Source organism: Myxine glutinosa, chromosome 11 (genome assembly GCF_964187855.1).
Source record: "Myxine glutinosa chromosome 11, kmMyxGlut1.1, whole genome shotgun sequence".
NCBI lineage: Eukaryota > Metazoa > Chordata > Myxini > Myxiniformes > Myxinidae > Myxine > Myxine glutinosa.
Window position 1 is genome coordinate 19584826 of NC_136271.1, and position 16209 is coordinate 19601034.

Below are 16209 nucleotides of genomic sequence, written 5' to 3' on the forward strand. Positions count from 1 at the left end.
GACTAGCACAGGCCACGTGCCCTCGTATATCTTAGCACTATGAAGGAGGATGAAATGACACAGGCCTGCAACAGACTATGAGAACCAGGTGACCGATGTCAACATGGCCTTGGTAATTTGGGCTGGAGTCTGTTGTGCTTTTTCTATCTCCACTTCTGTGGTTCTTGCAATTTCCGTGATCCCCGTAACTTATCAGGAATAACACATATGACCATATCTTTTCCACATAGGCTGATAATGTAATTGGCTTCCTGAGTCTTGTGATCGACTGAGGGAATTTATTCCTCCTCCCATCTGTTAGAGGATTTAAGATCTGAGCGTACAAGGCCCTGACAAAGGCCACTCTGTGACAGAAACCTTGTACTTTCTGAGACGTTTACAATATTGAGTTGTTTGCTCTTTTCCATTATTTTGCAGTTACAGCAATTTTCATTTTTTTATAGATTATAGCATCCCCAAACTATTTGATGAATTGACCGGGGTGTTTAAATGAAGCTATATAATTATATAACTGGTATATGAGCAGATAGCAAAGATTTGCTTTCAATGGAAGATTTTTCATATATCGATCATGCGTAGATTAAGATTCAGACCTTAATCCAGAAGACCTTCAAGCATTGACAAATTGGGTCAAAAAGTTCCATAAACACATTAAAGACCATATTTAACTGGTCCAAACTTCAGCACCTATGGGTTTTTTTATCTGCAAGATATCTATTTTGCGGTAATCACATCTCCCTTTCTACTTGGCGCCAGACAAGGGATCCTCTTGTATGATGCAACTGATGAAGTGTCTGCGTTTGTTCATTTTGAATTTTCATCAAAGGGTCCTCACTTTGTCTCAATGCCTGCAATATAATCCTTAAGTTTCATGGGACTCAACTTCAACTCATCATGAGATTCCATCGTACATGGCAAGTGGCTGCGGGTTTGCATCATTGCTGGGAGCACAGGTCTGCGGCTGATTCCGTGCCACCTTGTAGGTAAGGGTAGGAATTTTAAATAATGCCAGAATGTCATAAATAACTTGACAACCCTTCATCTCGAGCCACTATTGGATCTTTGCAGTCGACCAGCTTCACTTCCATCCGAAGGATGTCACACTAATTGTTACAACTTCCTACCTGTGAAGCAGCAATACAACAGTTTATAGTCAGACAAATAATCAAACCCACACTAGACCGGTAAGTGTGCCACATCTACACAATCCTGTCAGATAGTCGTGGGATGGTTTTATTAATGTTTGTCCATCAAATACTAAATCACTGCTACTGCACTGGGCAATGTTGTGTTGTGATTGTCAGCCGTGAACACAGCTTTAGTGAGGAAGGTGTCATTCACAAAATGAGGTGTAACCACTGGTTGAAGAATATTTGCATGTTATACATTGGCATTCGGTGTCCTTGGAATGTTCAAGTGGTACAATTTAGAGTCGTACGGTATGACTTGCATTCCACCACACACTCTCAGCAATGTTCAATTTTTGTCTGGAAAATATGGGATCACAGAAGAGTGAAGAGACAATTAAAGGTAACGTACTCGGTGGCATAATGGTTAGAGTGGTGGTGTAATTGCGTAACGGGGAGACCCCGCTCTGGGAGGTCAGTGGTCCGAGTCGAGCCACACCAAAGACTTTTACTTTTTTATTACTATTTTAATTATTTTATATATATATATTTACTTTATTTTTATTATTTTTTTCCTTTTTTGTTATTTTATATTTTTATACATATTTTAATATTTTTTATTTTCTATTTTTATTATTTACTTTATTTTATTATTATTTTACTTCTTTATTATTTTATATTTATATATATATATTTATATATTTTATTTTTTTTATAATTTTTACTCTTTTTTTTCTTTTTTATTATTTTCTATATATTTTTATATTTTTATTTCATATATTTTTTATTGTTTATGCTTTTTTATTATTTTATATTTATATGCATATTTTTATATTATATATTTTTTATTATTTTCACTTTTTAAAAACTTTTTATTATTCTATATTTTTATATATTTTTTAATACTTTTATTTTATACTTTTTTATTATATTTACTTTATTTTTATTATTTCTACTTTATTTTATAATTGACTTTTTAAAATGGTACATGTTGCTTCCTTGCTTGATGCTCAGCATTTAGAAGGACAGGGCATGGCCAAAAACACTGAAGGCAATGCAAACCACCCAGTATAACCCTCAACAATAAAACGTTTCAGCAGCACCAACGTTCTATATGGAATATTGTACATTCAAATAAAATAAAAACTCACAGTAAAATTTAAAAAACGAAATAAAATAAAGGACAATGAGGCCAAAGACGGACACAACAAGCAAAGGAATTTACAAACAGGAAAAGATGAGAGATGGGAAGGTAAGAAAAGGTAACCTGCCAGTAATAGAATTGTTAGGAGTGGTAATGGGGGTAGAAAAGATCATGGGTAGGGATGGTGGATGACATACGTTAGTGGTGCACTGTTTGCTTAAATCCCTGGCGAGAAGAGTGCAGCTGAAAAGTTAGACAAATGGGAAAGTCCAGCAAGTAAAGAGTGGCGTTGAGTGGTAAACCTCAATTTTGAGAGTTTAACAATGACTGGACATCTTGGAGGAGCTGGATGGAGGGCTAATTGAGCAAAACGAGCTAGACCAGAAGAAAGGGGGTTAAAAACCTATGGGCCTCAAACTGCCGTTGCAGTGTTAGAGCAACAGACCTTGTGCTGTGATCTCATCATATGAGATGGCAATATTGTTGAAAGCATTAATGCCACAGAATCTAGGGGAGACAGGTGTAGTATTGGTTCACCAGCCCATAGGGGTGAACAATATTCCACTGAGCTACAGACAATGGTCTTGTCGAGTGTAGACCATGAGAAGTTCTGATTTTCCGATGAAGGACGTGGAACAACGTAGGATTTCGAGTGTGCGACTGACTGCCCTTGGAGGCCAACATTGCGATATAGTCAGCCCAGGAGAAGTCATGTGAACCTCTTCCAGTAGCTGACCATGGAAAGAGATGTGGCTTCGTTTGAAGATCTTCCCAGAGGTAAGCATATTTTCTTCTCCAATACACCTCAACACAACCAATAAAATAGGAGAGAGCTAACCTGATATATAATCTAAACAATTATAATTCATCCTCCAGAGCCTCACATTATAAATATGAAACAACGTTTCACACTAAAGATATTTTCTTAAGAATTTAAGGGTGCTCAACTTTTGTCCAAGTGCATTTTAACAGCCTTAATCATATGCAGTGGCTTGACTTATGACAAAACTTGGTGGATGAGTTGGGTGAGTGACAAGAACAAGCCAATTTGATTTTGGTTCAGGTCCGAATCCAGATCTGGCCTATCAGTGGATAGAAAACGTAAACTGTTCAGCTTGTTGGAGGTATGCTCTCTACCGAGAGCCGTTCTAGTTACTTTTGTTATTAGAAGTAGACTTGAAAAAATGCCATGAAAAAAGCCTTGGAAAATGCCACGAAAAAAGCCATGAAAAATGCCACGAAAAAAGCCTTGGAAAAATGCCAAGAAAAAGCCTTGGAAAAATGCCAAGAAAAAAGTCTTGGAAAAATGCCATGAAAAAGCCCTGGAAAAAGCCCTGGAAAATGCCATGCAAAAAGCCTTGGAAAAATGCCATGAAAAAGCCCTGGAAAATGCCATGCAAAAAGCCTTGGAAAAATGCCACGAAAAAAACCTTGAAAAAATGCCATGAAAAAGCCTTTTAAAAATGCCACGAAAAAGCATTGGAAAAATGCCAAGAAAAAGCCTTCGAAAAATGCCATGAAAAAAGCCTTGGAAAAATGCCACAAAAAAAGCCTTGGAAAAATGCCATGAAAATGCCATGAAAAACGCCTTGAAAAATGCCAGGAAAAAAGCTTGAAAAAATGCCACGAAAAAGACTTTGAAAAATGCCATGAAAAAAGCCTTGGAAAAATGCCACGAAAAATGCCTTGAAAAAATGCCACGAAAAAGCCTTGGAAAAATGCCACGAAAAAAGCCTTGAAAAAAGCCTTGAAAAAATGCCAAGTAAAAAGCCTTGAAAAAAGCCTTGAAAAAATGCCATGAAAAAAGCCTTGAAAAAAGCCTTGAAAAAATGCCACGAAAAAAGCCTTTTTTTTTTTTTCTTTTTTTTTTTTTGTATACAAGATCGAGGCTCGTGAAAGAGCGAACATTAATCACACAGAAAGACAAACCGACACATAAAACATATAACATAGGGAGCGGTAGACAAGATGGGGAGAGAGGGGGAAGGACACAAACACAACATTTGAGAGCAGGGACCGAGAGACATGGAGACATCGAGAGATCTGAGAGAGGGCGAGGGCTTTGGGGGGGGGGGGGGGCGTGGGAAGGGGGCAGTGGGAGAGGTATAAAACATATGGACACTGCCAGGACTTCCAGGAAAGAAGTTGGAATTTCAAACAAGGTGGATCTGGGGTGAATTAGCGGGGGTAGAAAAGATCAAGGTTTTGGATGGGGGAAGATAAGAGATGGTGGTGAACAGCTGTTTTAAAGACCTGGAGGGAGGAGTGGGATTGAAGGGAGTGAGGGAGTTTGTTCCAGAGGCGGGAGAAAAGAGGAATGAAAGAGTGAAGGTGAGCGGAGAGCCGAGATTTCGGCAGTTTAACCATCAGAGGGTTGCTGGCAGATCTTGTGCGACCTGTAGGAATATTTGGGGGACAGAGCACAGAGAGAGCTGGGGGTGCAAGGCCGGAGAGGAGTCGGTAGAAGACAGAAAGACCACCTACCTGCCTGCGGTGAGTGAGTGAAAGGCCCTCAGAGATAGCTTCATCGCGGGAGATTCCAATAAAGCCTTGAAAAAAAGCCACGAAAAGAGCTTGAAAAAATGCCACGAAAAAGACTTGGAAAAATGCCACGAAAAAAGCCTTGGAAAAATGCCACGAAAAAAGCCTTGAAAAAATGCCATGAAAAAAGCCTTGGAAAATGCCATGAAAAAAGCCTTGGAAAAATGCCATGAAAAACGCCTTGAAAAAATGCCACGAAAAAAGTCTTGGAAAAATGTCAAGAAAAAAAGCCTTGAAAAAAGCCTTGAAAAAATGCCATGAAAAAAGCCTTGAAAAAGCCTTGAAAAAATGCCACGAAAAAAGCCTTGAAAAAAAGCCACGAAAAAAGCTTGAAAAAATGCCATGAAAAAGACTTGGAAAAATGCCACGAAAAAAGCCTTGGAAAATGCCACGAAAAATGCCTTGAAAAAATGCCACGAAAAAAGCCTTGGAAAAATGCCACGAAAAAAGCCTTTGAAAAATGCCACGAAAAAAGCCTTGGAAAAATGCCATGAAAAAAGCCTTGAAAAAAGCCTTGAAAAAATGCCATGAAAAAAGCCTTGGAAAAAAGCCTTGAAAAAATGCCATGAAAAAAGCCTTGGAAAATGCCATGAAAAAAGCCTTGGAAAAATGCCATGAAAAACGCCTTGGAAAAATGCCACGAAAAAAGCCTTGAAAAAATGCCATGAAAAAAGCCTTGGAAAATGCCATGAAAAAAGTCTTGGAAAAATGCCAAGAAAAAAAGCCTTGGAAAAATGCCAAGAAAAAAGCCTTGGAAAAATGCCAAAAAAAATAGCCTTGGAAAAATGCCAAGAAAAAAGCCTTGGAAAAATGCCAAGAAAAAAGCCTTGGAAAAATGCCAAGAAAAAAGCTTTGGAAAAATGCCAAGAAAAAGCCTTGGAAAATGCCAAGACAAAAAGCCTTGGAAAAATGTCAAGAAAGTGGCAGGAAGGGTCGTGCTATGAACCCTTGTGGGGTACATAGACCAACTCTAACTACAGTAGGTCTGTTTGTCGATGTGATAAGCATACATTGCCTCATGGATGTTGGGATTCTTCCAAATGTCTGTCAGTTTAGTGTTAAACAGCAGTAGCGACTGTATAAAAAGGTAATCATACCTGTTTGTGGTTTATAGTATTTTTTACTTCTGGTAAAGGTTTTCCCCGAAATGCTGCAATAAGCTATTTATAAACGTTAACGTGGTGTTTGTCCAAGGAGGAAACCCCTTGGGGAGATTGTATATTATTAGAATTAATATGGCTTTGTAGTAACATTAATATTATGGTATTATCATGAGTGGTGGTATTGCTTTTGTTATTAAAAGCCACATTTGAAAAACGCTACGATAAGCTATTTTAATGTGGTTATACACCTCAACATGCAATGCCATTGGCAGGGAAAAACCCATTGGGTAGGGGATGGTGGAGGGGGAGGTAAAAATGCTACAACCTCCATTGTGGTAACGTTAATCCTCCGGTCAGGTTTTGTCGAGATTGGATAAGTAACGACCGAATGTGTTACGGTCAAAATAAATCAGACAGACGGACTGCAGACACCAAATTGCGTATTTTATTCTGATCCCAAGCTTTCCCCTTTCCCAAGCAAGCACTTTTAAATATCTCGAACAAACATTTAGGATGAAGATATCCCAGAAGTCCAGGTACACCTTTAACGGTGATATTCACACCAGCACTGAGGTGATTAAACAGACATAGTGCATTGAAGAATTTCATTTTAATCCTCAAAATAAAATAAAATTTTCCTAATAAAAAGACTCACTGGTTTGTGAATGATGATAAATGCAAAGTTGCAGTGAGCAAACTGCAAACTGAATGATGTGGGTGGCAGCGTAACTGATTGTTATGGCTTATCACGTGATAAGAGCTTGCATACTCACAAGTGCAATTGTGGTGGGCAGCTGATGAGCATTCAATTTCAACAATCAGCTAATGCGGTCTCTGTAGCAAAGAGTTTGTGAAACCAACCTGAAATCATCTCCTGTCCTGGAGCCATCTTCAGGTAGACCCGGATCGGGGCACGATTGAGGTGTCTGGCCTCGAAGCTTTGTCCTGGCTGAAGGAACAGTTCACAAAATCAGCCAAGTTCTGAGGATATTCAGGACATTCATTTTCAATCCAATCAAGGCAACACTGACACAGACCAAAACTCACACACTCAATATCAGGCTGCAAATGGATTCATGACATCACACAGACACACACACACACTGTGTGTGTGTGTGTGTGTGTGTGTGTGTGTGTGTGTGTGTGTGTGTGTGTGTGTGTGTGTGTGTGTGTGTGTGTGTGTGTGTGTGTGTGTGTGTATATATATATATATATATATACAATATATATATATATATATATATATATCTACAGTCACGTGAAAAAGTAAGTACACCCAATGTAAAGTTTTGACTTTTTCAACACATTTCAACACACAGCTATTTGATCTTCATTTCAACAATATTGATAGATAAAGGAGATATATTATAACAAATATAATGAAACATTTACATCTTGTAGTCCATTGTATAATTTAAATAAACATAAATGCAAATTTCGCATGTGGAAAAAGTAAGTACACCCCTACATTTATCACTACTTCAAATACCTAAAATTAGAATCAGGTGCACCAGCTCTGGTGCAAATGATTAGAACATTGCTAGAGAGGATATTGGAGGAACCTGTCTTATTTAAACCTCAGACATTTAGTTTGGTTTGCTCTTTGTTGTTGAAGTGTGCGGCATCACCATGCCTAGATCAAAAGAGCTCTCCGAGGCCTTCAGAAAGAAGTTTATGATGCCTACGAGTCTGGGAAAGGATTTAAAAAGATCTCCAAACAATTTGAAATCAATCATTCGACTGTCCGGAAGATCATCTACAAGTGGAGAAGATTCCAAACAACTGCCAACTTGTTCAGGCCAGGTTCAGGCCATTTTAGTGTTTGGTGTTTTTATTGTTGTTGTTTGGCTGCACATGTTTGGAAGTGTAGTGATTTTATTATTTGCATGACTTGTGTGGTTTTCTTACTTTTATAATAAAAGAGTTTCAAAAGTCAAAAGTCTCTCCCTCCCTCTCTGTCTCTCCCCCTCTCTCTCTTTCTTGACAATAGATGTGGTTCCAGTTATATGGAGGAACAGTGCTTCTTGATGATCATTCGCAAGATCATGGTGCATATATAAATGCGTAATTAATATAATAAACATACTGTTTTGCATCAAGGACGCTGCAATAAAATAGTGTCAAAATGCTCATGATATTAGAGCAAATTGACCTTCATATTTGTGAAGATTTGTTATTTCCCTGGAGACCAGTCAGTGCAATAATCTGGATGCCCCTTGCGAGCTGCAATTCTTTATTTGGCAAACAACAGGTGGCCTCAAGAACCTAGTAATAGAAAATTCTGAAAAAGCAATGCAAATGCAAATTTATCACTCATTTTTTTCATTGCATCCCTATTTGTCATTTTGCCTGCATACTGTCATTAACAATCAATTTAGCACTTTGTCATTTGCATAACATTCACGAGGTTTGAACGAGAGAGCTCATCATTTGAGCAAATTTGCAGAACTGAGCTGCATGTACACTCCAACGGACTCTGTGATTCATTCCTCCGTTCATCGGTGTCTTACAGTTAAACAATGCAGCTGTATTGCTCCGTGAGTAAAGGACTAAAGGAATCTGATTCCCTTGTGTAAATATGATTGGCATGCTGCTTGCATGTATCAATGTATCAATGGCATCAATGGCTTCATGCTTGCAAAGCATACCCTGTGAAAATGTTTTTCGAGAGACCAGATTCGCACGCAGCACATACATTCATGAACAGAAGTGCATTGTAGGAAATTAGGTGGAAAACATAAAAGCAAAAGTATTGTATCCTGTCCAGTAATTCTCAGTTTTAATTTCCATTTCCTTGTAAGAATTTTATTTATTTATTCTGAAAGTGGACCTTCCTTATGCATTTTATAAGCCATTGAGGTATTCCAGCTGTGAGAAATATAATAATTATCATTTATTTCAGCCTAAAATGCATCCATCCTGTCCACCCAATGCGTCCTTTCCTGCCCCTACTCCTCCCCACATCTATTGTTTGTCCAAGTCTCCACCTATCTTGTCCTTCAACTCTGCTGTTGGTGGCCCTCCCCCTCTTATAACTGTTCGTTTTGTCCTGTTACGTCCAGATCAATTCAGTTTCCTAGCTCTTCCACGAGCCTTCACTATGTATGCAAAAAATATAGACTACAACAATATTTTATATTATATACAGTGCCCACCATAAGTATGGGAACAGCAAAGTAAAATTTATTATTTCTATATATAGTCATGTCCCAAAAATATTGGCCTCCTTGCACATTTTTCAAATAACTCACAATTTTCTCTAAAAACAAGTTGAAATTGACAAAAGTATTTTGTCTCCACAATTCTTTATTTCACTGTTAATATTACAGAACCTTTGTTTTTGATTCAGAACTTAATATATCCTTTTAAATCAGAAAATAAAAAGAAATGGCATTGACAAAATTATTCACACCCTTGACTTAATATTTGGTAGCACGGCCTTTGGACAAAATAACTGCAGTCAAGCGCTTCCTGCAGCCATGAATGAGCTTCCTCCACCTCTCTACTGGTAGTTTGACCCATTCATCTTGTGAAAACTGCTCCAGTTCTCCCAGATTTGAAGGTTGCATTCTCCCAACTGCTGTTTTCAGATCTCCCCCCAGGTGTTCAATGGGATTTAGATCTGGACTCGTTGCTGGCCACTTCAGAACAGTCCTGCGTTTTGTCTTGAACCATTCCTGGGTGCTTTTTGAAGTGTGTTTGGGGTCATTGTCCTGCCGCAAGACCCATGACCTTCGATGGAGACCCAACTTTCTGACAATGGGTTGAAGATTGCGCTCCAAAATTCCTTGGTAATCTCCTCATTTCATGATGCCATGCACACATTCAAGGCACCCAGTGCCAAAGGCAGCACAGAAACCCCAAAACATCACTGAACCTCCTCCATGTTTGACTGTTGGGAAGGTGTTCTTTTCTTTGAAGGCTTCATTTTGTTTTCTGTAAACACAGAGATTATGTGCTCTACCAAAAAACTCTAATTTGGTCTCATCTTTCGACAGGACATTTCCCAGAAGGATTTTGGCTTGTTCAGGTGTGAAAGAAACGAAGACAGGTGCGGCTGGAAGAGCAAATCGCATGCCTGCTTGTTCGCTTCGCGCACCGGACCGGTAGTGAGGCCTGCCTTTGCAAGCGTGCCCCAAACGACGAGCGGTTTCCCGCCAACACCAGAGCTGCGTCGAGACTGCGTGCCGAGGCCGGGAAGAATTCAGGTGAGACGCAAGGCCAAGTTCCACATCAAGAGTGCCACGATAAAACACACTGTACATTTATTTTCGGTTATCCTTCCCTATCGTCTGTTTTGAAGTCTGTTTGTGGAGACGTCCCGCTTAGGCATTTTATTACCGTCGCGTTTTTCTTGTTACCGGCATTTGAACTGAACACCCCGGAGTAACGCTCAATTGTCTTCCGTGACTCTCCCAGTGTTAACTGAGAGCAGTCACACGACAATATCGAATGAATGTTTTCAAATGTATTATTTTGAAGGACATTTGATATAAAACTATTTAACTCTAAGTGGCGTCGAGATGTCGGCCATAAAGGCCTAATCTGCCTGTCTAATCTGCATGAACAATGCTTTCCATTCCTGAAACTATGGGTGATGTATGTACATTTTCTGTGACTCCTTCGGAGGTCGAACTGACCATTGCCAGGTTAATTACCTTGAAATGCAACCTTGCTCTGATTATTGTTTTGCAATCTGCATATCTTTCCTTGCAAACATGTGGTAAAACAGACTTCCATTGTATCAAGCAACTCCCTGCCCTCGGGTTCGGACAGATATGCAAATATCCCTTCCCCCTGTTTAGGATCTTGAAGGAATATAGGGACTCGTTCTTGAGAATATCAGTAGAGCAAGCTATGATGTCGGGTGGATGTCATGTTCGTCTCTCCTATCATATGTGCACATAGATAGTAGTTTTGCTCTGGAAATAGATGTTTTTAATAAAGCGATTCAATGGACCTTTGAGCCGGTGGTCGATAGGGGTAATACCCTTGAGTTTCCCTCCACACAGGCTCGTTGTAGTTATTGCATGCAAGGGAAATTCAACCAAATACTAAGTATTATACTACTTTAATTTACTTTAAGTGAATATGTTCCAATACTTATATTTACCTAAAATGGGGGGGGGGGGGGGGATGGGGGGGCGGAATATAAAAAGTGCTATTGTTCAACAATGGTAAAACATATATGCATAGAAATACCAAGAAATAAAAGCTGACCTTCTGTACTCTTGCCTCATATTCATCTTTTGATCTCAAATCCAAATTTCTTGAGTATATATCAATAATTTGACTACACTGTTCCAATACATGTGGAGGGCATTGGGGGTGTGTATGTATGTATGTATATTGTATATATATATATATATATATATATATATATATATATATATATATATATACACATACATACACACACACACACACACACACACACACACACACACACACACACACACACATATATATATATATATATCATCGGTGTCACATCACATATTCAGCAATGATATCATAAATTTAATTCTTCACTCGCATCGGGTCATACATCAGATATAAGAAGTTTCATAATTTTGGATAAGGATTTTAATTCAACCAATTATCGCTGGAATACCACTTCACTGATGACATCATCGTCATCACCCTATATACCTCAATGTGGAGGGAATGACATATGCCAAGTTTCAATTTTTTTTCATGGAGCGGTTTCGGAGAAAAGGATGTCCAATGTTTTTCCATTAATCCAGTATGGCTACAAAACCTCGTGACCCATGACGTCAGGGTTATCAATATGATATTCTCCATAGGGACTCTTATCGACAAGGTTTTGCATTGATCGGATAAGCGGTTGCAGAGAAAACCATTTATAAAGCGAAAATATATAGCTGCGGACACACACAAACAGAAACACACAAACAGAAACACACAAACAGAAACACACAAACAGAAACACACAAACAGAAACACACAAACAGAAACACACACACACACACACACACACACACACACACACACACACACACACACACACACACACACACACTGCAATAGTCTCGAATCCCCTTCGAGCGAGACTAACCACAACTAGAATGGCACTTGGTAGAGGACATACAACTGCCAGACTGAAGAGTTTACGTTTTGTGTCCCACTGATAGGCCGGACCAGCATCTGGACCTGAACCAAAATCTAATTGGCTTGTTCTTGTCACTTACCCAACTCATCCACCAAGCTTTGTCATGATCCATCCACATGGATTTTACATATCGTGGTATATATCGTTTTTGGTTCCATCTCTCAATGGTGAAGAATCACTTAATAAAATAAAAAAACTCTCGGATCCGGATCCAGATCTTCACCAAAATCGAATCAATTAATCCTTGTCACATACCCAAGCTGTCCACCAAATTTCATCCAAATCTGTCCAAACTTTTTGAGATATCCTGCAATTCAAAGAAACTCGGATCGGGATCCAGATCTTCACCAAAATCGAATCAATTAATCCTTGTCACATACCCAAGCTGTACACCAAATTTCATCCAAATCTGTCCAAACGTTTTGAGATATCCTGCAATTCAAAGAAAATCGGATCGGGATCCAGATCTTCACCAAAATCGAATCAATTAATCCTCGTCACATACCCAAGCTGTCGACCAAATTTCATCCAAATCTGTCCAAACGTTTTGAGATATCCTGCAATTCAAAGAAAATCGGATCGGGATCCAGATCTTCACCAAAATCGAATCAATTAATCCTTGTCACATACCCAAGCTGTCGACCAAATTTCATCCAAATCTGTCCAAACGTTTTGAGATATCCTGCAATTCAAAGAAAATCGGATCGGGATCCAGATCTTCACCAAAATCGAATCAATTAATCCTCGTCACATACCCATGCTGTCCACCAAATTTCATCCAAATCTGTTCAAACTTTTTGAGATATCCTGCTCAAAGGCAGACGACAGACAAACAAACATAACCTCTGGCCACCTTTATCGACGACATTAATAATAATATAATCGCACATTTGCTAAGGTGTGCAAGTTGATGATACTCACGGAATGAAAACCTTGATCTTTCCTTCGTGGATGTGTGCTTTCCTTCTTTTGTTTTTAGGTCCACAGCGCGCTTCACTGGAAAGTGAGAAACACACACAAGTACCATCACGGAGACAGACAACGGCCCCCACAGAGTCACAAGACAAGCGGTACAAATAAGGAAGTGATTATTGCGGTTTCAAAAGGTTGTGAAGAATAATTAGAGGTTCTAAACAACGTGGGACAGGTTAATTTATGGGATAGAGCGGCAATGTAATTACATTTAAATGGATGCCTCGAGCTCCTTTCCAACGAGAAGGCATCAATATGGTAATTTAAATACAACCCTCAAAATCCATCAGCTAAAATGCTAAAGTCATTGTACAACCATTCCCCCCTAAATGCTTCTTTACTCCGACCAGGTTCTGCAACCTTGAGATATGAAAAATCGAGATTAAAAAGGAATTGTTCCCGGGACCAAAAGTTTCATCGTTTTACATTTCATGTTTTCCAACACTTGAGCTTTTTCCTGAATACAACCGAAGGAGTCAATTTGATTCTGAGCAGATAAGTGGGAAACTGTCAGAGCAAGGTATGGTCTGCATGATAATGACATTGATCTGTTTCATATAATTAGGACAGAGACAGAAACACACATCATCTACTTGGCACACATCTACTTGGCTAGTAGGCCTGCACAATGCAAGGCCTACACACCGACGCTTATTTCAGGTCTGGAGACCAAATAGTTGTTTTAGACTTGTGGATTTAAATGGTCATTAGCTCATACCTTGCACAGCAGGAGATGGGGTTTTGTATTTGTAATCACTTCTGTGAGTCTGTGTGTGTGTGTGTGTGTGTGTGTGTGTGTGTGTGTGTGTGTGTGTGTGTTGGTGTGTGTGTGTGTGTGTGTGTGTGTGTGTGTGTGTGTGTGTGTGTCCATGTCTGGGCTGTAACATTTTTACCCCTTTAAGTTATTGTCATCAAATATTCACCAAGGCTTTATTATGATAATACGAGAAGGCATATTAATAATTTTGTCAAGAGGTCAAAATGTCAAAGGTCAGCGTCACATAAAATCATAAATTTTCATTTTCTATTTTTTTTAAACTGTTTTCGTTATTTTTAGCATACGAAAGAAGAAGAAGATGTCTGAATACAAACTGACACGGACGGGCTTTGCATTTTCAAATGCTTTCTAGTTAGCCTCGCCAGAGGAGAGGGTATTGCATTTGAGTCGTTTGTCTGTTTGTTTGTTTGTCTTTGTTTGTTTGTCTGTTTGTCTGCACAGAATAAATATGATTTTCTCTGCAACCGTTGGTCCGATTGACAGGAAATGTTCACCATAGGTGCAACTCCACCTGCAGAATTTTAAAATTATAATTATGACGTCATAGGCCACGTGGTGCGGCCGCCATCTTGGAAAAACCGAAAAAAATTGCACCTCCATATCTCTGAAAGCACTGAATAGAAAAAAATTGAGACATGGCTCATTGTAAAGAACTTTCCATGGGGAATAAAATATGTTAATGATGATGTCATATTGTCATAGGTGCCTCCATTATGACATCATAATTCGACAAGTACAAAACTTCATCCGATCAAGATGAAATTTCTTGAGCATAATCTAGGAATAAATTAGGTTAGAAAAAAAAAAATGATGACGTCATCGGTCACATTACATGGTTCGGCCGCCATATTTGTTTTAACACAAAAGCCTTAAAAACCACTGAAAATACATCCTGGCGAGGGTTTGCAATCTGATTGCTCTTTCTAGTTTAAGACTTGTTATGGACCTGATAAGGTGATGCCATAAGCTTTTTGTTATGCAAGGCTATAGACATGACAAATTTTATATATACAAGGCTTGGCAGAGTTATTTAAGACCTTGGCAGGTCCGACATTTGATAAAGCCTCCAGACCTGAGAATAATGTTAAGCTAGGAGGTCAAATGTGATTAGGTAAGCTCTATAGACCGGACAAGATTTTGTAAGAACTGTAAGAACTCCTTAATTTGTGCAAGGCAAGAAAGCAAAAGGGAAAGGGAAAGGGTGACAGCAATCATTTCCACAATATGCTGCATTTCCTCCACTGAAAAGTATCAAGTATGGTTGACGGACCACTGGCTTCATCAAGGGCCATAAAATAACACGCGGCTGCAGCGAAGGTGCTGATATACCTTGGTACTGTGTGCTGAAACCTCTGAGTTGATCGTTGCTGTCGGAGACAAATCGCAGTGTGAGCCAGTTGCGGGTGCTGACCAAGGGCGCAGGAAGAACGGTTCCCGAAAACCTGCGAAGGATTCAAACATAGGATATGAATTAAGGCACAGGGATCAATGTGCAGCGAACGTCTCGACCTTGCAAACAAATGTACGAGACAAAGTGCAGCCCCAGGCTGTACATCTGCTGAATGTTTGCCAGGAACATGCTTATTAGCGAAGGTGTGGATGAATCTGATCATTAGGGGGCACCGGGTATTAAATGACATTATTTAAGAACAACAGGCAGCTGCAACTGCACCACTGAATGTAAAGATGTACCACGAGGATCACGGCCCACATGGCTGTGTAAGAATGCTATATTTGTGACAAAAGTTATAAGAAAATGGCTCAAAACAGCAGGAATAACGATTGTTCTCTTTTCCGCAAGACCGCTGTCGGCCTCTGAAGGTTAGAAACAATTTCCAGGCACTCATCTCACAATCGATCGCACAACCCGAACATTAGTTCATTATTTTCTCGTGCGTATTACATATTACAGTATTGTAAAAAACCAGTAAACCTGCTTGAAACACTCTCAAGTAGAAAAGTATGCATCAGTAGGTAGAGCACTAGGGGCACAGAAAATAAACCACATTGTGGCGAGGATCCAACCACTGGCAGGATGGTCCCACGCTGCAAAGCGATGGGGAAGACCTTATCATATGATAGCACTGGACCCTACCATGCACAAGTGATGGCAAAGGACCAGACAAAACATTACAGCTGATTATTGAGTGCAATATGAAGGTGAGTGCAAATGAAACAGTAAAAACGCTCAACAGGTGCAGATGGCAACATATCCTAAAGCAGCAGGAATCACACAATTGAATCCATTTTAATAGAGTGACAACACCAGGATATCCGCTGTGTACAGTTGTATTCCTGGAGCAGCTGAAAGCCCTTTGCTGAGAGCCGCACTTGGTTTCTGTGAAAACTTTGTGCCACTCATTCACTGGGGAATCTGCAGATAATTGGATCCTTCCATCAGCAACGATTCC

At 39.4% G+C, this 16209-nt stretch overlaps 1 protein-coding gene across 1 annotated transcript in view; it reads right to left on the reverse strand.

Annotated features, from left to right (window-relative positions):
* Nucleotides 1–16209, reverse strand: part of LOC137436088 (CUB and sushi domain-containing protein 3-like) — a 1358203-nt gene that overhangs the window by 819880 nt on the left and 522114 nt on the right. Inside the window, exons 6-8 of the mRNA XM_078786463.1 lie at nucleotides 15128–15240; nucleotides 12970–13044; nucleotides 6777–6864 (exon numbers count right to left, since the gene is read on the reverse strand). Coding sequence (XP_078642589.1) covers nucleotides 6777–6864; nucleotides 12970–13044; nucleotides 15128–15240 — 276 coding nt within the window. The remainder of the gene's footprint in view (nucleotides 1–6776; nucleotides 6865–12969; nucleotides 13045–15127; nucleotides 15241–16209) is intronic.